This window comes from Eucyclogobius newberryi, unplaced genomic scaffold, assembly GCF_026437365.1.
Source record: "Eucyclogobius newberryi isolate DKJ021-1_F unplaced genomic scaffold, fEucNew1.0.hap1 SCAF_3, whole genome shotgun sequence".
In the NCBI taxonomy this organism is placed as follows: domain Eukaryota; kingdom Metazoa; phylum Chordata; class Actinopteri; order Gobiiformes; family Gobiidae; genus Eucyclogobius; species Eucyclogobius newberryi.
Genome location: NW_027315945.1, coordinates 7,174,267 through 7,201,575, shown reverse-complemented (window position 1 = coordinate 7,201,575; position 27,309 = coordinate 7,174,267). Strand labels below are relative to the sequence as shown.

At 38.9% G+C, this 27,309-nt stretch overlaps 1 protein-coding gene across 2 annotated transcripts in view; it reads right to left on the bottom strand.

Annotated features, from left to right (window-relative positions):
- dgkb (diacylglycerol kinase, beta) overlaps positions 1 to 27,309 on the bottom strand; it is a 205,012-nt gene that overhangs the window by 63,304 nt on the left and 114,399 nt on the right. For both annotated transcript variants that reach the window (XM_072460154.1, XM_072460155.1), the window contains 2 exons: positions 26,522 to 26,682; positions 7,008 to 7,072 (listed from right to left, as the gene is read on the bottom strand). In XM_072460154.1, the coding sequence (XP_072316255.1) occupies positions 7,008 to 7,072; positions 26,522 to 26,682 (226 nt within the window). The remainder of the gene's footprint in view (positions 1 to 7,007; positions 7,073 to 26,521; positions 26,683 to 27,309) is intronic.

Here is a 27,309-nt window from a genome sequence, read left to right as displayed (position 1 = left end):
TCCAGTCATGCGATTTTGTGGTCCTCTCTCGAAATGTATAACTTCCAGCGTTTCAAAATGTTGTTGTTTCCATTTCTATATCCCATGTACATCCCATATATCCCTATATAAACATTAAAACGTATCCGTAAATGCACTTCTTCTTCTTCTATGGTGTTTTATGGCGGCTGGTGTAAATGCACTTAAACTAGTTGTTGTTGTTGTTGTTGTTGTTGTTTTATGGCGGTTGGCATCCAAGTGTTGCATTACCGCCAGACTTTATTCCTCAGACTTTTCACAACAACACAACTATACATTGACATTCTAATTCTAAAATCCTTTGAACTTGCTGTGTAAAGTTACAGAACCTTCATCCCTTCACCTCTGTGATTATTATCACAAAGAGATCAGCAAAAAGACGTCTACATTGTCTCGTCTAAAGCAATGATTGTCTGCTTTTTAATCCGCGACCTCATTATCACCTCTGGGTCCGGCAGTGGCAGTAAATGAATCTATCTGCCTGGTGTCGAATCTTCACACCTCAGCTACATAATCAGCCCCGCGGCATAAGCCCACGATGGAGAACAGAGAGACCAAAAGATGAGCGGTGACAAAGGGATGAGGGGTAGGAGGAGGACATCGTGGCCCCACCTCTGACATCAACAAATCCCCCCTGTTCTGTTCTAATTAACTCCACGTGTGCTGTTGTTTGATGGTGATTAGCTGGGATTAAATATTCAAGCTCTTTAGGTCAAACCAGGGACAGAATGTATGTATGTGAATACATAGGAACATATGGGTAATGTAATAGCAGTCGGAACATTACGCACATTATGTCAAACGCTGACATTTCTATATGCAACTCGAGTAATTCTATGTATGTATTCTGACCTTGGCTGAGGACAAGGGATGAATTAAGGAGTAATTATAAAGTGATTGAACATTTATCAATTTGTTATACTTGCTGAAGGACACATATGCAAAATTTGTTAAATGCCTTTTTTCTCTGCACAATAAAATTTAAAAAGCTGCTCCACATTGGCTCTCAGTTAATTCACACATACATGACAAAATAAGTTAGAAATAAAGGTTCATAAAAAGACAAATAGATCAGAAGGGCACTATACATATGTTGGTTTAGCTACCAAGCTCATGTGTTATGGAATAAGAGAGCAACACAGTCTACATTTAAGACCATGCTTAAAACACTTTCAGTTTCTCAGCTACGCTGCTCTAAGAGCAACTATGCTGGGGGAAGAATGGCAGCTTGAACACTATCCTCTGCTTCTTCCTGCTTTCCCTATCAACAATATTTCATATTTTAGTTCACTTGTGTCAGTTCATTGCTGTTCTCATTTTTTTTCTCCTTCTTTCACTCCCGTCGGGGAGTGGTACTGTTTCAGGCACCACTGATGTTTCTCCAGTTACAACTGCACCGTACTAGAATCCCCACCGCATCTCACAACCCTGACCAGTAGACCCAATGCTTCTCAACTGCCTGTTTTATCAGGCAGCACGGTGGCAGCAACAGTACAAAGTTTGCAGGGTCAACTCCCCAAGCCTTTCTGCCATAGAGTGTGTCTGTGTGGGTTTCCCCCATCAATCCAAAACATGCACAATTGGTAAAATCCTCCGAAGATGGGTCCCCAGGCTCCTGAGGAGATACCACAGCGGGATTGAAGGATAGGTTAAATGCAGAGGATAAATGATCATATGGTGACAATAATAGCTACTATAATCTAATGGCGGTTTCATTGTCACCTATCAAGGCAACTGCTGTTTTGATATTGGGCGTTACAAAATAAATTTTGTTGAATATTGTAACTAACCCAAGCGCCTTTACACAGAGTTCAATGCTTTGATTGCACATGAATAAGAGCTGTTTTAGGGGCCTTGAAGTGAGCCCCTTTACTGTCTGATAGCATCTCCATATTGCCTCTCTTATATTGTTGTCCCCTCATCAAACACACCTAGAGTTGTATTTAGCTTAATTTACGCTTGTTTCATTAATCCTGTTTATAAGGTCGTCTACTTTGAGCCTCACAAGTTGCTGTGTTTGAATGTTATAAAGATTGTTGCGTCAGAAGTTCAGACTTCAGCACAATTTTTAAGTCCATAAACCATCAAACTCATATAGTGTGAACTCACAACAAACACATAAGACAAAAACTGTTATTTTTGGTTAACAGAGCTCAACAAGTGTTATAACATGTCGAGTATTTAGCAGAGGGATAACCCCCAAAAAAAAGCACATTTACGGGCCAGCAAACCAAGCCAAACATGTCAACTTTAGAATCAGAATCATCAGAATGTTAACTTTCCAGAGAGGTTTTAGAATGGTCTTGATCTACTGTATATCAGAAGTATAAGACCCAAAAATACTTTCATTTTTGTGTGGAAAATTACACTCAATGTTTACCGGTAATATTTTGTTTGATGAGGCCCAAAGTCTCTGGGATAAGCTCCAGTCACCCTCAACCCCTAACGGGAACAAGCAGTAGAAAATGAATGAATGAATGTTATTTTATCTTTTTAATAATCATTGTGGCATAAAAAAACAATATCAAGTACCAAGTAATTTCATTAGTATTACATTGAGTTTGACATTTTTGTATTGTGACAACAGTACTTCAGTGTAGGCCATTTAAATGCAGAAATGAAAAGAATGAGCCTGGGATATGGACTTTAAAACCCAGAGGAGCACTTCATCTTTACAGTGTCTAAATGTAATCAAAAAGAGACATATCGGTGTATACTTTTAATTTGACAAACAGAGATTAGAACATGGCTAAATACTCCACAACATGTCTCCTTTATGTAATCATTTGTCTATAGAATATTTCAAATAAGCATAAGTTATTTAAAAGTGAAATCAGCACTCGCTTCAGTCAGCTGGGGCAAATAAGGTTAAGTTCCTGAATGCAAAACATAGAAGTAAAATAAGTCCTAAGTGCGTTTCTATATGAATATCTCTGATGAAAGATTCATAATTCTGACATATGCTCTCTTTGACAATCAGCCACACTTCCTGATGAAGAGCCTAAAGCCGCACTCTCAAATGACTGCAATATACTTTCAATGGACACGGCCCCTCGGACAAATCCAACCAGATCTGTGCTACCTTGAAAAACTATAATCATGCATTATAGAACAGGCAAGGATAGTGTGTAATAGAGAGATCCTAAACCCATTCTGCCTCCTGAATAATTTATAGAATTCAAATAACAGGGAATAATTTTCTTAAAATATCTCAATCATTTTTCACTGATGCCTAAAAAGGTGTAAAACAACAGTTAAGGTCCATTTCAACTGTCTGACTGGTGAGTTAACTTTATTTTACAAACATTTAGAACTGATGCTAAGGTTATTTCCACCCAACCTCGGAGGAGAAAAGAGTGTTAAGGAAAGAAAGAGTTAATAGATTTCAAAGCACAGACAACTTTCCATTAGTGTCTGTGCCCTCTGCTGGCAACAATGGGAATGAACCGAGGTGAGAAAAAACAAGATCAAAGGCAATATTAGCAACACTGACACGGATATTTAAGTAAATGAAACTGAATATTAGTAAGCAGGGCTGCATGGGCAATAAGACAAAACTTATAACTAATGCCTTGGTAGATGCTTTGGAAAAGAGATTTTCTCAATGATTCTACTGTTTTTTATTATCTATGTTATTTCATTTTTTCATTTAAATATTTTCTAAATGTATCTTTAATCAAGAGAATTTGCACAATATTCAGATTACATTTTAATCAAATCTGTTTTTTGTAAAAAGCTGAAAAACAAAAGAAACTTTATATTCAAGCATGTTTGGCACCTTTTGTCATTGGCTTTTAATGAGTTGAACTGTTTTTCTCTTCTATGTTGTTATGTTATTCTGTTTATTGACATAGGAGACTTTAATTTGAACTGTATTTGTATTTAAATGTATTTTATTGCACTTGAATTTAAAAATTTAAGCTGTTTATTAATAGCCCCACGTGTAATCTTTGAGACAAAAAACAAATCACATAAAAAGGTTTCTTCCAGTACTGGCAGTGAGTGGGGTTGCATTTCCACAAACCTGACACATATTTCACATATAAGTATGATTTTAACTTTATATTTCCATGGAATCATGCAAATGACTTTCTATCGCTACTAGTCACTTTACCTTGTACACTTTTTTTTATAATTATTTTTTCCTTTTTTTTATTTACAAAATTCTAAGAAACGTATTGTTGTGTACACAGTTAAACACCATTTAAACCATCCAATTAATTTTAACTATGTTTAAATGTATCTTGTAACAAATCTACACTACACTACACTTTTACTAGTTATTTAGATTTTTTTTTTTTATTTGTTGCAAATGTCTAGCCTCCAGCTGGAAAGGCAAGTTTATTTGTAGAGCACAATTTGTACACAAGGCAATTCAAAGTGCTTCACACAAAAGGGAAAAATGCATTAAAATAACAAAATAGAAAAAGACAATAAAAGAGAATTTCAATCATATGCACAGCTAAACAAAACTAGTTTTAGCTTAAATTTGAACATTGTCAGAGTAGAGGCCTGGCTCACATCTTTTGGAAGACTGTTCCGAATTTCAGCAGCATAAAACTGAAACGCCGATTCCCCACGTTTAGTCCTGACTCTGGGCACCAGAGTCCAAGATGGTTCATATGGCACTAACATGTCAGTGATGTACTTTGGTGCTAGGCCATGGAGACAAGCTTTAAAGTCTATTCTCTGAGCAACAGGGAGCCAGTGCAGAGACCTGAGAACCGGACTAATGTGATTGTACTTCCTGATTCTAGTCAGGACCCGAGCAGCAGCGTTCTGGATGTACTGCAGCTGTTTTACAGCTCGTTTGGAGAGGCCAGTGAGCAGGCCGTTACAGTAGTCTAATCTACTGGAGACAAACGCATGGATGAGTCTCTCCAAATCTGGGTTACACACTATACTTTTGAATTTGGCAATGTTTTTCGGTGGTAAAAAGCTGCTGATGTTATTGATTTGACGTGGCTGTTTAAATTCAAGTCTGAGTCCATTATTACCCCCAGATTTCTTGCTTGATTTGTAGGTTTTAGAGTGAGACCCTGGAGGTGACTGCTAACAGTCTGGAGGTGAGTTCAGCTGGAGAAAGTTGTTTTCCATCCACGCACTGATCTGTTGGATGCAGTCCATATTCACCTGCCTTCAGTGAAACATAGATCTGAGCGTCGACTGCATAGTTGTGATAGGACACATTTTCTCTGCGAGTAGCTGTTTTTGAACTTTGCATTACAACAATGGAATTTCCCCATTATGGGACAAATAAAAGTAATTTTACATTCTCTTAAATGTGATATGCTATAGAAATAAAGCTGACATTAACATTCATAAAACAGTAGAATGTAACTTATATGCACTATTCAAATTATTTGAATTCAATTGAACAACAAACAGCTGCTACTGACCATACATCTTTGTTGAAAACAGGGTAACGTTCAGGTCAAAGCCTCTGCTTGTCCCCAGCAGTGAGCAGCTGAAGCGCGCCTGGCTAAATGTTGTACTAAGACTGCAGTAACATATGATAATGAGTACAAATGGGATTATTAGGGGTCTGGGTGTCATCAGGCTGACTGATCCAGGATGTCACAGCAGCCAAGCAAATTCAATCAGGGCCCCAATTACTCGCTGACGTTAGTGGAGACGTATTAGTGCTCAAATGAATGGGAACATACAGTAGATGCTGGAGTAGTTCATTTTCTAAAGGTGAACACATCTCCTGCAGGTAATCACAAACACGGATAATGACACAAGTCTGTTTGTCACGCTGGGCTTGGGAGTCAAGCATCACTCTTCGATATTGGGTCAAAGGTTAATATTTTCAGTAGAGCTGCATATGAGGGGAAAATGCAATATTTATTAACTATGTTTAGTAAAGGTTACGTTCAGGTTCTAGTATTTGATGATTTCATATTCTCAGATGGCGGGCAGTGGCCTATGTAAGAATTTCTGTTTTTGATAGAAATTTCCAAAAAAGAAATCCACAAATGTTGAACCTTCTCTTTTCTCTTATTTGTTTTATCCACAAACCTTCAATACAATCTTAAAAAATCTGCCTAAAGTCCTGTCGACGGACAACAATCATGTCTATGGAGTTGAAAAACTGCACATTTTCCGAGGTAATAGTGAAAAGACAACACATTTATACCGACAGAATTTTGCGTCAGTCTATGTGTCATGTGGATAGGACCAGTAATTACAGAAATTAACCATGAACTGGGTCAACAAATCTGCAATCCAACAACAGGGGATATGTGAACGCAATCTCTTGGTTGAGATTCTAGAATGTGGCTCTTGCCGCCCCATAAGAGCCAGTGTCCCCCATTGATTATATTGTACTTTGGCATGGAATATCCAAAAGGTAAATCCACAAATGTTGAACCTAATAATTTCTTTTAAATTCACAGGACACAGGACAGACCCAACACTCTCTGACCCTACACCCCTTTCTCTCTCTGACTCACTCTGCGCTGAGGGCATCACTCCACATCCATTTAGGTATTTCCTAAACAAAATGTAGTTTATTTATTTTTGATAACTTTTACTTCTGCTGGTTGACTGCATGTCTGTAAATACAATAATGACTAAACGTTATGGCATTAATCTTTTCCATCTTACAATCATTCAATTACAGGTGTTTGTACACTCTGACAACGCAAACATATTTATGGCTTTAGTTGGTGCTAGATTGTTTATGACTAACATCTTACAAAATATGATTGAATTTACGTATGTATGTTTTCAATCAGCATTCAATAATGGGCTTTAACACATCCAGAAGCATTTGAACATTTGATAAAAATAAATGTGCTAAACTAAAAGTGCTAAACTAAGATTACAAATTTCAGACCGTGTTTTTAGAGGTCTTAACAACAGGGCTTTAAAATCAATGAATCAATTATTATTATTATTATTATTATTATTATTATTATTATTATCATTATTATTCAAGGCAGAATTATATGTGTATGTATACCTGAATCATGAAAAAGACATACCTGCTGTTGAACTTCTCAGGGTGTTTCTCCCTCATCACATGGAAACGATGCGCAATAGAAGCGTCCTGAAAAAGACATTTCAACAGTTTTGCTTCAGAAAGTATTCATGGAGCTCTGTCACTGTTCCAAATTTCGGAAGCCTAAGCTCACGGTTGAGTCGGGTCACTGCAGGCAGGAACTGTCCCTTTAGCTATAACATTTCATACATAAAACCTGTCCATCTCAATGGTGAATGTCCAGAAGTATGGTTTTAACTTTCCCTTTCCATGTATACATGTAGGTGTCATACCACCTCCAGAAAATATGAAGTGTTGCTTTAATCAAGGCTTAAATTGGTCAAAACTAAGAAAGAAAAAAAAAAATAGTGGTATACCAGGACTACCCTTCATTTATACTAACTTCGTATCTTGGGTGAATCATCTGCATGTCTTCCGCAAAATGTAGAATGTGTTCAAAATTAACGACATCGTGTCTCCAGTCTGTCTGCTGCTCTGCGGTGAATGTCTATTTTTGATGCTGTATGAGGGAAGTTGAATGAGCTATGAATACCTAGACCAGGGGTGCCCACACAAGCTACTTTTATATTCAACAAAGCCCGAAGATCTACTTATAGATCTAAATTATTGTATAATGTAGTATTATTTTTATTGTCAGTATTAAACTGTTTTTTTTTTATTTTCTTTAACCATAATTAGGCTATAGAAACACAATGTAGGTTTTCATTAATGGCCTAATATTGTTTATCATATACAAATGTGCAATATAAAAAGGAGAGAGAAAATGTGCTATTTAACTAGACCATTTAATACAGTAATTTGAAAATAAAATATACTGACCACAACTACGTTAAATGATAGAACGTTGAGCTTAACCAGAACTTCCTCTCTCCTGTTTTATCTGCATTACACAGCGCGCACTTCAGCGCTTTCCGGAGCTTTCCGACACGCTTCGGCGCGTTTCGGCACTTTCCGGCGCTTTACAGCACTTTCCGGCGAACTTCGGCGCGATCGACCCTCACTGCCTCTGCGATCGACCGGTCGATTGCGATCAACGTTTTGGGCACCCCTGACCTAGACAAACGATACACATGGTAAAAATGTCCGTGTGCGTACTGTGAATACGGAACATTTCATTTCCTTGTTTCTGGCTGACCAAATACAGTATCGGACATAACTTTGTTTGAGTTTTGTTTGCATTTCTCTGGGACATATTCAGCATTTATCGTGTAAACTAAAGTTGTGGGATGTTTCATGACGTGGCTGTGGGTGCAATATTGAGGGGAGAAAGTGGCTTTATGTATTCTAAAAGAACAAAAGAGAGGGCAGAGCAGAGGATGAGCAGAGTAAAAGGAGAGGAGTGGAGGAAAAGGAGAGTGGAGGGGATGTAGGAGATTGGTGGAGAGGAGACATGCACATACATCCAGCTAGCGGCGTGTACAGTACATAGGTGCTCGATGCAAAAACATTTAGTCAAAACACTCTATTTTATACAATTAGTATTGCCTTATTCTGGTTTTAAAAACTTGACAATTTCAATAATGATTGAAATCTGTGAAACGGCCTAACGACAGACACAATGTGACTGTGTTAGTGTTAAAGAGGATTAAACCAATGATACACTGGCAACATATTGCCTGGGGTCGAAACGGTGTCATGGAGAGTCTGCTTCCAAAAATGCTTCTCTTCCAGGAGACCATCACCAGAAAGATTGTAATAGCAAGAAGAAAACAATGGGGTAATGTAGGTAAGTTTTTGGCCCTGTGAGGGTGAAGTAATGCTGCAGAAGCTTCAGTAAACGACGTTTTCTGTAGAGAAACCAGTGCAGTTCATTTCATGCAACACATTTTACCAACTTCATATGAGCAATATAAACATGACACAAAATGGTAACCACACCGTTCTATTCTCTGGTGTCTCATATTTCCAAATCAACTCACAACTTTGTAGGTGAAGCGTGTGTCACATCCCGCCCTGGTGCAGTGTATAATACTGGGCTGTGTCTTCCTCTGTGCCCCAGTGTCCCAGTGCCACAGAGCCCGCTCTAAAGTTACAGCTATGTACAGGAAGTGCTGCTGGGGCATCAACACTAACCCTGACGCCCAGCACGCCGCCTGCACTCAGCCTCATTAAATCCTATCAGATCCGAGTGACGGCGGATGGCGGCGAACCCAGTGGTTGCTCCACCCACTCCCTGTGACCCCAGGCCAGAGGAGCCACATTTCAGGGCTGAGTGTTAGGTTCCATACGTTATAGAAGCACTTCTGTGGCATATTAGCGCCATCACAGCCTATATCAGACAGCTAGGTTTACTCAATAAGTGTGAACGGCAAAGCGTTCAAACACTAATTACAACAAATCTATAGGTTTATGTTGTTAGGTTAGAAATTGTGTCTGTCGGGAATTTGTGGAATAGAAAAAGTGCCGGTGTGACTTTGTAATGACCAAAGTTTGACAGTAGTGAAAAGTGCAACCTGGTTCATCGAAGTTCTCTATTATATTACATGTAAAGTAAAGGAAAACTTACATAATGGTCAAAAGGCTAAAATATTTGGGTCAGCTGACATTACAACATTCTAGAATCCCTGTCATTTTAAACTGAGCTGGAGACAGGTCTAACTGTCGGATTTGGGCCCGACCGAGATGGACTTTTGGGGGCCAGTAGGATACTAATGTGAAATGTGAGGTTGGAGGTTCTGATATAACCGCTGATATGTTTATCCATTCATACATTTTCTTCCGCTTATCCGGGGCCAGGTCACGGGGGCAGCAGTCTAAGCAGGGACTCCCAGACTTCCTCCTCCCCAGACACTTCCTCCAACTCCTCCGGGGGGATCCCGAGGCGTTTTAGGCTGAAAGTACTCTACTGTCCAAAAAAAGTTGCAACAGTAAAAAAGAGGCACATAACATTTTGTAGGACCGCCTTTGATCACAGCACATATTCAATGTGGCATAGGCTGAATACACTTTTGTGTTGCAGCTGAAAGATCATCACCCATGCAGCAATTATCCAGCAAGAGGCTCGTACCTACTGTATTTGATTAGTTGAATCCAAGTGGCGACTTTTTTGACGTCTACTATTGAAGTGAATTCACAAGCCCAGTAAGTGCTGCAGCAATTAATATGTGTAAATGCCGACAATTAACACCTCTTTTCATAACTAATTTACATGTCAATGTTGGCCCAGTAAACAGAGATAAAGCCATAATCACTTGTTGTAGTAGCATTTCACGACACTTTCTTAAGAAGAAGTCCTATGTTTTTACTGGCATCATCTGCACTGTAGATCACTTTTATTCTTTAGTTAGTAGTTGAGTTCAGAGCATTTAAATCCATTAAAATGATTGCACAGAGAATTATTAGTGTTGTGCTAAATATTAGGGCAGTAATATGAATTATATGAACAATATTCAGGTTTATTGTTCATATCTCTGTAAATACTGGCACAAAGTTCAAAATCTTCGCGATAATGTATTCACTTTCACAATATTCACAAAAAGTGGTGTAATTTTTCTTCTTTTTTTTTCAAAATTAAAGAAAAGAAAAAAAACCACAAGTCAAACAAAACAAACAGGGCCAGAGATAAAACTTCCATCCATCCATCCATCCATCCATCCATCCATCTTCTTCCGCTTATCCGGGGCCGGAACACGGGGTAGTTGCATGGTAACATTTCATTTTCCAAATGATTACAGGTAAAACCCCTCATTACCTTTGCTCCCTCCTTAATGTTTCAACAAACACCTGGGTAACAGTGACTTTACCATGGTTATTCCTAGAGCTCATTCTATTTTTCTGGCCCTATGATTGGAATGAGCTGCAAACAACTTTTAAGCTCCATACTTGGATCCCTGTATCTGCCTTCATGTCCTTATAACATGTAGTTTCTGATGAGAGAACCTGTTTTGAATGGCTCTTTCATGATATTTTATGTTGTAAATAGTCTAATGTGAGATTTAATGATTAATTTTATCGTGTTGTATGGCCTGTCATTCTTTTCTTTGTACTGCTGCCACTTGACCAGGTCTTTGTCATAAATGAGTTAGTTCTCAGTTGACCAGATGAATAAAGCTTTATTTAATTTATTTATTTAAAAAAAGTTTATAGAAAGAGGCACTTTACCCTTAACCTCTCACTCACCATTATCTCTCTCTGCAACCACAAGCTTTCCACATTCACAAGTTTGGACACAACAATACGCAAAAACCAACAATGTCCCCCAACTGAGTGCCAAAGATGAGGTACCAAGAACTTTTCACTCAAGAACAAGCCACTAAACTGCAACGTAAATCAAAGACCTTAAGGAAGCGGAAGAGAGTGTTAACAGGTGCCTCCATTCAAGCACCCAACTAAACAAAGAGCTTGGGTGCCAGCTATTCCTTTAATTCTAACTTCACAGAACGCTGGCAGACGCTTTCACACACACAACACCACACTTTTGAGCAGTTCTCCACACTTCAGTAAAAAAAGAGCATGCGAGTAGAAGTTAAAGAGTGTAAACTTTTAGGGGCCCATTCCTCCCTCCTCCCTGCACGCTGAAGCAATCTGTTTTTGACCGGCGCCGCAGCTACGGGAGGACCCCCTGCTAGGTCTCTGTACACACATTTAGAAGACGCCAAAAAAGGGAGGAGAAAAAAAATCAATGATGCGCTTCTCTTGATGTCTCTTGAAGGCGATGTGAAAGGAGAAGACCAAACGATTTGTGGCAGATCCCAGCAGACCGGACGGAGGAGAAACGCGAGATGATGGATGTTTTTTTGAGCGAGTTCAAGTGGATGTGGGCTACAAACGGGACAATGGGCGCAGACAAGAGAGGCGGGCCGGGCACAGGTTGTCTCCCCTTTGGTTTGGCTGCAGAATCTGAGTTGTGTACAAGTGGAGCAGCAGGTAGGAAGAGCTTTCAAACAGCCAATAAAAGGCTGTCACCACAAGGCCGTCTGCAGACACGAGCGCTCGGTTGGAGCGGGTTACATACAGGGTACTTGACTAAAATGCATTGAAGAGGCATTATAAACTTGAAAAAAGACAAGACCAAAGTAAATATGTAAGTACTGAAGAACTACCTATTGTCTATTAATATGATAACACATTAGGCAAGAGTTTTTTTGTTGTTTTGCGAGCCCGCCGACGTCAAAAAACGGAGATCCCAAAAAATGTAAACTTCTGTTCAGTCAGTTTAAATTTCTTTATTCTAGTTATTTTGGCCAAAACCTCAATAAAAATAAAAATGTATTCTGCACCAGCAACTCCGACACCGAGTTAGATCACTTGCGTCAGAACGTCAGAGAGCTTTTAAAACTCTCGCAACTCACGGCTTCCTAGATCGACTGGTAAATTAACTTAAACTAAGGATGCAGGATGGGCGTGGCTTTGGCCCAGGCTCCCATTCATTGAAATTGTCGTGTTCGAACGAGGAAATGAAGAATACGCGTCTTGATCGATTATATCAGAATCATTTTGTTGTTGCAATTTAAGTAGCACAAGTCCTACTCATGTGGACATGTCCAGCTCGTCTGTGGAGTCACGCGTTCTCATCTGATCGCATTGTAAGGACGCTACTTGTCCCAATGGTTACCCCCACGAGTCAGAAGGTTCGCTAGTCCGAAGGTTTGCTTGCACGGTGCGGGGAGCTGTGCGCTGAAGTGCCGATTGGTGCGGCAGTCTGTAAATTACGATTGTTACAATCACTGTGAGTTCCATCTTCCATCATATAGTTAGTTTATGACATTGCAACAGCAGCGGTCAATCTCTGAAACCTATGGAAGGAAAGTTTACTTTAAAAACAAATTACAATGGCTGTAAGGGTGTTAAACATGAATACAGGCCATTATAGTACTCCACATTAAAGGTGAAGTTCATTCATTCACCAGTTTTAGGGTTAAGGCAATCACTTTTTGTAGTCTACTTTATTGTGCAGTTGGCCAACATTTAATACAAATATTATGAACAGGCTGCACACCAGTGGTGCATCTATTATCTTTTTTTGGAGCCATCGTTTTTGAAGGCATTTTTGTTCATTGCTCAGTATAATAAGGGTTATTTTCAATTTCTTGCATTGATAACTATAATTATGTAGATAATGTAGAGGCCTGTATTCTAAGAATCTAAGAAATGTATTTAGAATACAATTTTATTTTTAAATTCAACTTTGACTTCTGGATGGTAGAGATGTGATTTGATAACATAAAAATAAAATGTTATTTTAATTTTTATTCCGTCCTCCCCTCTTAAAAAAATGGATGCATTGGATGCTAATGTGAAGTGAAACATAATGTGATTTCAATGGAAAAACTGTGGTTTTGGGAAGTGAAAATCCCTAAGATGCATGTGTATCAGAGCCTGGTGTTGACACATTTACAAATGTATTTGAGACTATTTGAGACACTTTTGTGATGAAGGCAAAGTCCTGAGCTTTAGGTTTAACTGAATCAATACAGAAATGTTGACCTCACATTACATAATGTCATAAAAAATACTTTTTGAGGGTAAAAATAATAATATTCTTTCCATCTTTTGTAAAAGGAAAGCAAATTAACCAACCTTTCAACCTCAGAAAATGTGTGTTTTGTTATAAAGACTTAAAAACATTTGCAGTTCCCTAATGTATTCCTTCTTCTTCTTCTTCTTCTTCTTCTTCTTCTTCTTCTTCTTCTTCTTCTTCTTCTTCTTCTTCTTCTTCTTCTTCTTCTTCTTCTTCTTCTTCTTCTCCTCCTCCTCCTCCTCCTCCTCCTCCTCCTCCTCCTCCTTCTCCTTCTCCTCCTCCTCCTCCCCCCATATATCCTCCAACATATTAATAATAAAATAATAAAGGATTATCTTATCTTATATTAAAGGTCAAATTGCTTTGCCTGGAATGTTCCACAGTATGGAAATCTCGCTCCATGGTAAGCAGGTTACAAGTCAGTTCTGTGAAGACATGACCTTGCTCAAAGTAAGAATGCATGTTTTTTTCCCAATAAAAACCCTATAGCTGAGTAAATGCAAGATAAATATGCTTAATGACATACTGTGGAACCTCCCAGGCAAAACAATAGCATCTCCGTGAAGACAAGCAGGTGGCGGACCCTAGAGCACCTTCATCATTCTCGAGCCAAAGAAAACATCTTTAATAATCTAATCTTTTTGTGGATTAATCTGATGCCAATATTCAAACATGTTTGTGATAATAAGGCCAGCTTGAGCTGGGCGATCTGAGAAAAACATAAAAAATGCAGTACCTAATAATTCACCGTATTAAAAATGTGAAAAAGAGTACTGGTTCATTTTAAAACGTTCATTTATTCATCCTCATTATTCCCTGTTTTTTTCGCCTGGTTTCTTATTATTATTATTTGTTGAATCGAAGTGGCGCTGCCACGTTTTACTTTTTTCTTTCAAAATCATACTTGTCCTAGGTTTTTCGTCCAATATGTTGATATTCCAGGTACAGGGAGGAGGGGAATAAAGTCTTTAGATTTTATTCTTTAGGCTTTATTCTTTAGACTTTATTCTTTCTGCCACAACTCAGGCCTTTTTGACCCTCTGAACATCAATGAAAAGTCCAACATGGGGGTATAGACGCGATCGGCTCGGCCCAAAATCGCTGCCAGGTGTGTTACTGGGGCCACGTTTGACTTTTTTATTTTGATGTGACATTTCTTCTCGTGGCGCGGTCTTAGCATTAGCATTAGCATTAGCGGCGGGTCTCTGTTGCTAGGTGACGGAGCTACAGGGAGGAGGGGGTGCAGCCGGGTTACCGAGGCTCTCTCTCCCTTTCTCCCTGCTCAGGTCTGCGTTCAGCATGATCTTGCAATTTGTCAGGACAAACAACTATTTGAATCGCAAACTGCACAATCATCAATGGTGAATTACTGAGCGTCGTTTGGTATGTCGCAAAACGCAACAGAAAACATGGACGCGCGGGAAGGCGGTCGCGCGGGAAGGCAGTCGCGCGGGTGGCGAGAGCCATCATCACCGCTAGCGCGGCTTTAATTAGGCCCGAGCGCCACAAGCTGGCGAGAGGCCTATTAATCTCGTAAGGCCGTGCAAAGCACGGCTGCGAAAGTGCGCACGTAGTGCGCACGAAATCGAGCGCGAAACGCTCGCCCACTTCCAAACACTCACTAACGCACTCCTTCACTCATGCACGCCCCGTGCATACTAATTAGTAGTAGGAAAATGGAACATTACCGTTGTAAACGGGCGAAGCCCGTGCAAAAGTGCGCACTAAACGAGCACTTTACATCGCGGTCGTCATCCCCATATAAAGCACTCATTTGCGCTAAGTACCTCACGAATACGTTCCCCATCTCTTGCATGTTCCGTGCATATAAGCATGTAATGCAAAAATTGAACATTATTACTGTATTGAGGGCCAAAAACACAAAGTGGGCGGAGCCCACTCAAAATTAACGAAAGTACCCGTCAGTGACCAGGGACCCACACCATGAGGTAGGAAAGCGCGAGCGCTTTCCGAAAATGTATAGTTTATGATATTTGAAAAATGGGAAACATTGTTTTCTCATCGGAATATTCTTCTTCTTCTTCTTCGTCTTCTTCTTCTCGGGACCAACCCCCCTATTTTTCACCCAGTGAACATTGATGAAAAGTCACAAAAATTTGCACACCTCTAAAAATCGTGCCTCTCTACATTCTGGCTATTTCCCTTTTCTAAAATAAAAAAAATTGGCGCGTCAGCGCCCCCAAATGTACCAAAAATGCATTGAGAGATGGGAAATGACCCAAAAAAAATCTGATCGTAGAATCATGAAATTTGGCGCAGAGGTAGATGGTGACAAGAGAAGTAAAAAATATTATTACGGCAACGCCGTCCGCCCAACCAAATGTCGGCCATATTGCTTCAAAAATGGCTAAACATGACTTTGGAGTTTTTCCAAACGTCGTACTTTTACGAACTCCTCCCAGGGCGTTGGCCCTAAAAAGCTGAAATTTGGTGAAAATGCTACTGAGGAGTGGGACATCAAAAGTTATCCAAATTACATTGATACCTGTCACGGTCTCTGTGCGGCGAAGCCGCAAACTGTAGCAAGAATTTCAGAAATCTCCCAAATTTAACATTTCTGCCGTTTGCGCAGATAAAGTCAGAATTGCGTCAAATTAGAATCAGTTGTTAAACTCTTTGCCCTAAACCTACTTGAAGTGAAATAAATTAATTTGGAGCCACAGCGCCCCCTACAGATTTTATATGGAGGTTAAATGTTTAGTTTTGGGAAATTTTATGAAATTTGACACACAACTCAATTTTAGAATCCCCATCAAAAAAGTCAATGAGACCCATGTCATAATTGTTATGGCTTTGCCGTAACGATGACCGAAACCTTCCATGTTATTCCAATGGGGAAATCGCCAGAACATGTTTACACTTTAGACTTTCACAAATTCCTCCCAGTGCGTCAGCCCTATTAACCTGAAATTTGGTGAGACTCATCTTCAGGGGTGGACCATCAAAAGTTATCCACATTTTTATTCAAAGAGTCACGGTGTCTGTGCGGCAAAGCCGCACATTTTGCCAAGAATTCAAAATAAAATTGCTTTTTGATGGTAAAACAAAGGGGAGAAGATGTGACAGCGTCACAGATTCAGCAGTAGGCGTAATAAAAGGACAATTGGGGCGCGTTGGCGCCCCATCCTCTTGTGGCGTGGCGGCGGTGTGGCGGCGGCGTGGCGAGGGCCGATCATTGCCGCTTGCGGCTATATTTTTAGCTTATTATTGACATTGATTAGACTTGACTTGACTATATCGTCATAGGCTGAGCGGCCAAATTAGTTCCTTCTGTCCTGACAATAAATATATTTATTCATTCAACATTAATGTATTTGTTCAGTCATGAATCTTTGTTATAAAACACATGAAGTTGTTTTTTATTACAATTCCGTTGTACCTGTCTTCCCTTCTCCAGAGAACCAGTAGCAGCCACTGAGCAGATTTGTTTCTCTGCTTTCTTTTTGGAACACTCTTCAGTCAGAAACTAAATGATCTGATCTAGTTTCTTTTAACACATTTCGTTCCTTTTTACAAAAAAGACAGTGGGACTCTGGGCTCTGTTCTCAGTACTTTTAAGTCTGTTTATGTGAACTTATTTACTTTCCTGTGACACTTGAGCCGTTTATGTATTTGTATTTGTAAACTTTGAATGCTCTTGTCGTGTGCAGCACACGTGACCTCGTGGCCAGGCCCCCCTTGAAAAAGATGGGTGACTTCCAGGTTAAATAAATGTTAAAGAAAAAAATAAATCACTTCTTCACCAGCATTGATTAAAAATCTACGTAAATCTTGTGATACCTAATTTTGTGCAACCACTGACATTATCTAAAACAATTTATTTTAATTAGTTTCAATAAAAACATATATGATAACTATTTCAATGTATGCTAAAATCTTGTCTCAAGAAATTCATCCTGTAAAATGTGTTCCACTCCTACATCCTGTTCAAACATTCTACAAATGTTGCTTTCACTTTCCTAAAAGAACATTATTTTTACAGCACCTCCATGTCCAACCCTAATTTTATTGCGGTACAGCCATCACAATTTTCAATATTTCAACATTTCCAGACGGTTGAAGGGTTGGTAATTGGATGCACGGAACGTGGGTAAATATAACACGCAAAACACCACATTCTCTCTAAAAAGTGCACTATGCTTTGTGGTACACGGTCTACTACCTGCTTGTCTCCTATATTTATTTAGTAATGAAATATTTAGATATTTCATTACTATACTATACTGCCAGGAATGTCCCACAGTATGGCATCAAACATGTCAATCTGTGGAGATACAGTAACAATGTGATTAAAAATGTTTTTTTTTTAAAGATTGTTCATTTTGATTCATTCAGTCAGTATATATATTTACACGCACACAAAAATATATACCGTATTTTCCGGACTATAAGTCGCACCTTTTTTTCAGAGTTTTGGCCAGGGTGCAACTTATACTTATATTTATACTTATATACTTATACTCCTGATTAACTTATATGTGATATTATTTGTTATTTTCACACTTGCAACCTTATTTCATACTCCAGTGAAACTTATATATGTTTTTTTCTTCTCAATTATGCATTTTTTGGCTGGTGCGATTTATACTCCGGTGCGACTTATAGTCCGGAATATACAAGTATATATTTGTTTGACCGTGGGTTCTCTCCGGATTCTCCGGCTTCCTCCCACCGTCCAAAGACATGCATGTGTTAGGTAAAAATTGGTAACTCTAAATTGGCCCTAGTGAATGAATGTGAGAGTGAACTGTCTGTAATGTCTATGTCTCTGTGTTGGCCCTGCGACAAGTTGGCCACTGTCCAGGGTGTACCCCGCCTAAGGCCCGAAGTCACTGGGATAGGCTCCAGTCACCCGCGACCCCGAAAGGGAACAAGCGGTAGAAAATGGATGGATGGATGGATATTTTGTTTGAGCCGATACCGCTATTCAGTAATAGGCTGATATCTGCCTTTAAAAATCTATCTGACATAGAAAGACCCACAAATCTATCTTAAGTCAAAGATCACAATTAACATTTTCATTTTATTAAAAATAATAACAAATGTATGTATCTGAGGTATAAAGTAATTTGTGACCTAATTGCGAAAACATACAGACATATTTTAGCCTAATTGGTGTTTCATTTTCATGTTTTACCTAATGTCTATCTGATGCACTGGGACCAACTGGGATTGACACATGGACACACAGACAAAAATATCTGCACCAAATATCGGCCACAATCTGTTGGCTGATACTGATACTGGAATCAACATATCTCTCACCCCTAAAGCTTTTGGACATTGTAATTACTGTTAAGAGAGAAAAGTGACAGAACAAAGATAAGGTAAATATTCAAAATAACCCAGAAAACCTTCCCCCGATGAAGAGCCTCTCTGTTGGGACAGTGTCAGCTCCCTCCCTCTTTCCTCTCTAATAATTACCAATGTAAATGTCTGGCAGTGAATGAATGCAAGACATGTGTAATATGGTGTCATAGCTCAAAGTTTAGTCCAATTACGAGAGGGCATGAGAGCGTGAGAGTAATGGTGTGACAGGGGCCTCATTAGGGCCACTCTCTGCATTAGAGGTCTGTCTCTCACATGGCCCCTGATTGAGGTTATTAAACTATGTCCTCCTCACAAAGAGATGGAGACATTTGTTCTGTCCCACCAAAATTGACCGGGGAGTTTGAATATGTTTACAGAGCTGGAAAAACTTAAAAGTATCTGGAACATCACTGATTTTCAAGATAAAATAGAAATTTGAGTTGAATTATGCAAATTTAAATAAATATCTTATGGAGAGTAGAAAAAGTCTTATCTACAAATACATAAAATAACCTTCTAATTTAGGCATCCACAACGTCTCATATGTGACTTTTGTTTTAGTTTAGAAGGTAACTGAATTTCAGTTTCATCTCAATTGTTAATGCTTATCACAATGGAACTGCAATGCACACTGTATGTATTTCTAATGTTGCAATGATTAATTAACTAATTGGGAAAAGTCAACTATCAAATAAAATAATTGTAGTGGTTTTGTGATAATGGCAATTGTTATCTGGAATATACATACTCTAAAACACATGCAAAAAGTGCTTTTAGAACAAAGACAGTGACATTGTTAAATCAAAATGTCTAAAAATGAAATAAAAACATTCATATGAATCAATACTACACTTCAGTGGTGGGCCGTCAGGGCAAGCAAGGCCTTCTCTGCTAGCCTAAACATAATCAGAATATGATTAAAATATATATATATATATTTTCCCACAAATATTTATTACATTATTCCCCAGAGTAAGAGTTATCCTCTTCATTTCATGGCTTTCCTCTTGGTTGCATTGCTTCTGCCCCAGGTTCAGATTTGGAGGGCTGGTCTTATGTTAGAGCTTTTATCCAATCATATTCAGCCATCATGTGTTGCCAGGGTTCTAAAATCTGCCGAGGCCTTCAGACCTCAACAGAGCTGGTGCTTGTAGCTAAAAGTGAATGGAAATGAAAATGATGTGTCAACCAATCAGCTTCAGAGTTGGCACTTGTGCGTCTGCTGCTGTTGCTCAGGAGCCATCTAGTAGGTGCATCACGTGCATGTCTTTTGATTGGATCGCCAATATTGAGAAGCAGATCCTATAGGCGGAGCTATGCGAAACCTCAGAAACTCTGAATGAGGAAACTGGATTTGACAGACACATTAATCCTGTACTACTAAGCTGTTTTTTCAACCCACAACGGCAGAAGGAGGACAATATATCGATTTGGTCGAGGATATAATTATAATGCCTTTCTCAAGACGAACTTTTCAAGAAAAGTTAGACATTGTAAGGAGAGGTTGTCCAACGCCGACGCTGCAAAGCCTGTTACAGGCGGGTTTGTTCCCACTTTCAAAGTTTGGACATGGCGCGTTGAAAACGCGTTGAAAACGCGTTGAAAACGCGGTGAAAACGCGGTGAAAACGCGATGACAACGCGTTGACACCTGCGTTAAGAACGCACGGAGCGGACACCGGCGTGAAGAACGCACGGAGAACGATGTGGAGAACGATATAGAGAACGACGTGGAGAACGAGCGGAGCGGAGAGCGGAGCGGACAACACACGGACATCGGCACAGAGAAGGTGAGGCAACGCCTGTTTAAACTGTGTTTCTGTCTAAATGTATAGTGTCTAGAGCCATGGCATCATAATGATGATAATATGATGGTAATAAGAGGTGGATTCATTCGGGTGGGACTGTGTATGACCTCACTGAAGGCCCAAGCCCCAGACCCACGGCCTGCCACTGCAACACTTTATATGAATATGCTCTAGGCAGAGCAAAGTAATACGTCTGTTTGCCATAACCCGACCGAGCCATCATCAAAATTATAGCCGACTGAAAAAAAAATAGCCAAATTCTTTTATTTTTCTTATATTTCGCCGACTCACCAACCGTTTTTTCAAAAAAGCGCCGTGTTGAATAATTTTGTATCACTGGAACTCGCTAAAAATATTACAAAGCCGAAAAAGAAATGAAAATGAAACTTAACACGAGCGGAGAACGTTCAAGTCATTGTCTGTTGAAGCATGACCCCTGGCGGTCACTGCGTGTCACTGGCAGAATAGAAAAAACGGGATTTGACAGTGGCTGAAATATGCAGAAGTTGTCATATATGATGACCAAGACGTTGACGATTCTACGCCATGAAAATGGGCAAAAAATAAAATAATTTGTCCTGTATTATTGGGTGGACTTTCATTTTTTTGTTTTGTACATTTAAGGTAGCATCTCTTTTGATAAATGATAACATTAACTTAATTTCATAGGCAAATTATCATTAAATTCTATATACAAATTTGGAATTGTTTATGCTTTAAAGTAAAAAAAAAAAAAAGAATTTACCTTCCTACCTACCCACTTGAAAAATGTTGGTAGGGTTACACCAAACATACAATTAATTTTGGATCTTTTTTTCCCTTCAAAGTTAAATAAAAAATAATTTACCTACCTACCTACCCACTTGAAAAATGGTGGGTCGGGTTACAGCAAACAGACAATTTATTTGGGGCAGCCCTATCTAGAAGCCTTTGGTCACAATATTTCAAACTTATTTGGTGTGTCAGCGTAGCTCTTCCCTTCAGCCATTTATAAGGCAGCAGTTCTCTGTCAGAGGAACTGAAGAAGCTACTTGGATGAGTGACAACATGTGGTGATTCTTAAATCTTTTATCCAGCGCACTGAATTCAAAATAATTTTGCTTTATTATTATTATTTTTTCAAACGTCTCAATGTACAATAAAATCACTGACTAGCTGACCACTGAAATAATCATTAATTGCAGACCACATGTGTTAAAGGGAATTTGTGTCCAACGTTGATGACTGTGAGACAATGGCCCCATGAACTCAGGTGAGCATTCAACATTATATTTATTAAAAGTAATAGTCTTCACATATAATGTTTTTGAATAAAGTGTCTCTAGCAGGAAATGAGCTGTTAATAATGTATACAGTAGTGGACAAATGAAAACCTCCAACCACAGGAAGACTTTCCACCTCATGTTTCCTAAATAGTGATAATTTTTGCTCTTTTTTGTCTTTTTGAGTGAAATATCCTCAATTCATTGATTAATTGCACATTCATACTATAGACATAAATGTTGGTGTAAAATATTTTACTTGATTTAACAAGGCCTGCCCTTGACTAGCACCATGTCCCCATGGAGGTAGATTAATGGCATAGTGTGGAACATTTCAGACAAAACAATAACCTCTCTTTGGAGACACACAGGTGACAAACCCTCCAACAGAAATGTTACAATACTACAAAGAGTTCCCCAAAAAGCACATCAACATTACTGACTTCACTTCAAACTTTTGAATTAACACTAGTCTGACTGTGTGTCTTCTGAAGTGATGATCTTTGGCTTTCCTCGGTGTCATTACAGAAACAATCTAGTCAATCTGCATAATCTCTGAGCTAATTATAAGCCTGACTTGTCGCATAACCTCTATTCTAATTTTTCATGGCATCGATGGAAAGCTAAAAAGGACCAAAATGTTATAAGACACTTGGATTCCATAGAGAGCTCAAAGTCCTAATCCCTCACAAACCGCTTCATTGTCATCATCACACCCACTGACTCCTGATCCCATCTCACCAACTTCGATCGTCATGGGAACCACTTGGACAAACACAAATTGTGTTCTGGTTTTAGTGGTAAAGGTCAGCGACATTGAGTTATCTCCACATATTAGATTTTCACCATAATCGACATAATATTTTGTCTATTCGAAGGGTGATTCATTTCAGGATCAGTTTACCTTGAAAGTTGGTTCGTTGGGGTAATTGTACACTGATTAGCCTGTAAACTACGCTGGGACATACTAGGTCTGAATATATAAAATAACAGGGATTATTAATCTCCTCTCGCTGAGTATTTCTCCCATTTAGATCGTCACACAAACTACTTTGCATGCACAGAGAACTCGGAGTGCGCTAAGAAATCACACTCATTTGTCTTTGCCTCCAAACCTGTCAGAGCACTCCAGTCGCCAGTCTCTAAAGAACCGTCAGGTGCGACTGAGGGCTGAGAAACGTTCAGGTGCGTCTAGTAATTTAACAATAGCGCTAAAACTTTGTAGCAATAATTGTACATAAAATCAGTGATCATCCACTTAGGGAAAACATAAGCAACATTTAATATATGTTGAGCTTTTGATTTTGTAGTTTGAAGCTTTGGTATTTTTTTATTTTCATTTTAACATAGCAGACCAAAACACCACATGCTGGTCCGAAAGGCCACACTGTAGTTTGTCATTCCACTCAATAGTGGGGAAAAAATTGATTAAATTGAACAAGGCCAGTTATCCAGTTTTCCTAGTGTGCGTGACTGGGTTTTACAATCTTTTTCAATGACACACTTCTCTGTTCAAAATTGACATTTGAAACAAACAAAGAGCTCAAACTCCTAAACCGAGTTTCAGTCTTCCTAAACAAAATACATTTTTCTTTCAAAATGGATCAATCTTTCCTCCGAAAGCAAGTTTTACTATCAAACTCTCAAACATTGGTCATGTGTGCTCTTTCATCGCAGCTCAGAAGCCTTTGTCCTGCTCTCAGTGACCACTCGTTAAGCACAGGCTGCAATTGGGATCAAACTTTACACATATGATTTTGGGGCGTTTTTTTGTCAAAGGCCAGTTAATATATTCAAACATTTGTGTGGTAAATATAATTTGAATAAATGTATGCATTTTGATTTGATTTGATTTGATTCTGAAGAAAATTGAGGGATGTCAGAATGTTCATATTCATATTCATGACATGACATCACACTGGATATATGCACATAAATACTGTTTGATGTCTCTATACATTCATACAGTCTTTACTCTCTGCTGAAGCCATTATCCTTGTCTGATTCCTGTGTGAAATCCTTTGTTGTTTGATTTAATTTCTTTATATTTTTTATAGTTTCTATATTGAAATAGACATTGTTAGGGCTCAAGCCCTTTACCATGTGTGAACAACCCTGTTATATTGAAAAACGAAAATCAATGAACAGTTATGTTTCTGAATGAGTACTGTCTGTTCTGTTCTGAGAAAGAGCCAGAGAACTGCATGAACTAATGAGAAATGTTTCAAATCGTGTGACCACCTAAGCCCCTGTTGTGTCAAAACGATTGAGAAAAACTGTGGTCGCTCTCTGCCATATACTGTATAGTGCTAAGCTTACTTCAATCATAAAGTGCAAGTTAGGCCGAATTGAAGCCGGTAAGCTTCATATTCATAATATGAGAAATAAAATGTTTGGACAACTGTACCAAGACCACCTCCAGAAAGTAGTCCCGGAACATTCTTTAATCCGGACTAAAAAAGTACAGGTTAGTTTGCTTTACCTGGACCAAATAGTGTAGGTGTAAAAGTGCAGTTAATCTCTGTATATTATGCTACTCGTATAAAAGTGTAGGCATATAAAAATTCTGTCAACAGCCCTACACTCAAAAGCATATGAGTGCATATTATTTGCTTCAATCCGCTATGCTTCCTGTCCAGAACCATCAGCGCTCATGCTCTCTGTCATAATGTTAACAAGCGCACTCCCTAACATCCTCTAACCCCCACATTAACATCTTAATCTGCTTTCAAACACCTCCGCGGCCCCGAGCTGTTATTCCGTTAACATTTGTGGGGCCATGCATCACTTTGGCGGCCGCTACTCCCCACACACAGGTAGGCAAAGCTCAGCCACTCCAGCCTCTGTCGCCTGGAAATGTCAATTATGGCATTTCCCCCTGGCATTTGTCCGTAATGACCGACATGAGCGACACAGGGTCAGTGTCATTATGTTGGACACGGAGCGGGGGCTAGGGACTTGTTTATTGATTGCACTCTCTTGAGGCACGAGTACGTTTCAATAAACATGTAATATGAATCAGATTAAGGCAAATTAATGGGTTATTTAGTGGTACACTGCAAAAAATGATGATTTTGTTTGCAAAACGGGCCTGAATTCTGAATATGAATTGTGATTTTGAGTTGGGATCTAGCTTTGAGCATTAAGGTGAGTAGCCCTGAGGTTAGAATGCAAACCTTGAGGGACTTGAGGTTAATGATTAAGAGTAGTCAGCAAAAGGATTCACTTATTGTGTATGTATTAGGTTAAAGGGAGAAACCCGCATACACATACAATTTACTTAGTTTGTTAATTTACTTGTTTTCTTTGAACACAGCACATCAAATACATGCATTATGCTCTGTTCCAAAACATATTCAATCCCAGTCCCCTCACATTTACCCATCCTGCACCTTTTTATTTTAATACAATAAAATATATACATTTTGGAGTTTGATTTCTTGGCTGATTTTGACTGAAATTGCCTTTCTGATGAAATATGCACTGTAATCCGAAAAAAATAAAAATAAGATATTGAAAATATTCCAAGTTTGTTACAATGTTGTTATTTACTATTTACTTGCAATTACAACACATCTGGTTTGTCCAATGCAATTGCATCAAATAAATATAGACAAATAATGCTTCTACCAACAACTTTCAGTTGTTCGACTTTCAGATCAGAAGACGAGCATCAATGTGTGCTCGCTTATAGTTAAACCTTTATGCACACATTTGAATTATTCACAGTGCTGACCTCTGAAACAAAGAAAGTCGGAAGTTTAGGCAAAATGAACCAACAGCAGAAAACGTTCTGCTTCCTTTGAGCTTCAATATTTGGCCAGCCATTAACAAAATGCAGTCACTCCAGACAAGTATATATAATTGTACCATTATTATTTGCATTGTACGTGTTTGAAGTGATCGGATCTGATCTGGTCCAGACTGAGTTCCCTGTGCAGGACTTTGGCAGAGGCTGTTTATCCACACCTGCTGCAGCATGCCTGGTTGTTAGCATAAATAAAGTAAATTTGGTGTGAAGTTTGGAGAAGGTGTCGTATCCAGCAGCAGTGTGCAGGTGTGTCTCTCCCCCATTATTCAGTAGGAGGATTATTGTTACCTCGTTAGGATTTCAGGCTTTTGACAAATTTGTATTGTTTTACTGCTTTACTCAAGGGTGTCAAAGTTTGGACTGATTTTCAATTTCAAATATGGATTCTAAATTGACTTACATCCCACAGTATAAACAACATTGTAACTGATGAAACATTACCTGTGATGAATAAAATACTACACAACAAAAACATGTATTAAAAAGGTGCTGTACCTGATATTTACTGTGTAAAAAAACATCTAAATATATTGCTTACATGTAATGCCTTCCGAGTATCCATTTTTCACAGCGATGAGTTTATAACTTCCAGAGCCCGGAGGAGAGTTTACTGTCTCGGTAAAGCTAACAAACATTAGCCTGCTAACAGTTCACTTCATGCTTTATGGAAAATAAAATGCTCTATAATTAAATGCTCGTTATTTACCACATCGTCTACATCTCTTTCAACATCGCTTAGCTCGTTTATCTCATTACATCATAATTCTGTACCTCTGCCTCATTTGTCTGCGCTTTGTTGAAGTTGTAAAAGTAATAAATGCCATACCACTCCAATGGAGAAGTAGTTGTTGATGATGCTGTAGGGCGCGGGGTCTCCTTGCTCGTCCTTGTCTGTAGGGGTTACGTCGATCCTCCAGCGGTCCAGCAACACCTCCGAACTGTTCTCCACATCGCGGAGGACCTTCAGCAGGCTCTCCCCCTCGTAACCTTGGGAGATCAGACACACACATAAATGCCACGGTGGTAGCAACATTGTGGAGCTTTGTACATTTGCATCAATCAGCTGGTCAATAGCCAATGTTTTCATTCATCATATGAAGTTTGTTTGCTTTTTCTACCAAAAATTCATGTTTTGAATGAAATTAAGAGTACTTTTTGGTTTTAAGTCAGATGACAACGTAAGCTACATGTACAGTATTGTCACAGTACTACATGGCTGAAACATGTCCTGCCCTGCTGGTGACCAGAGTCAGGACTAAGCATAAAGCTTAGGGACCCGCCTCCTGCTGGTGCCAGGCTTCTGCTCTGATAATGTTTAAATCTAGACTTAAAGTGCAGTTTAGCAGTGCATATCACTGAAATAATTGTATTTGCACTCTTCTCTTATAAAGTACATTTTATAAAGATCTCATATTTGTCTATCTGTTTGTATTGTGATTTCAATATATTTTTTCCTTCAATGTAAAGCACATTTGAATGACCTGCCTTATCTTATTTCAAAGGACACATATAATGCATTATTTATTTATTTTATTGGCATTTAAACATGCTTTGTTTTGGCATCTTATGTTTTAGAACTTAAATAAATGTAAATGTACTTTCTACCAGTAAGGT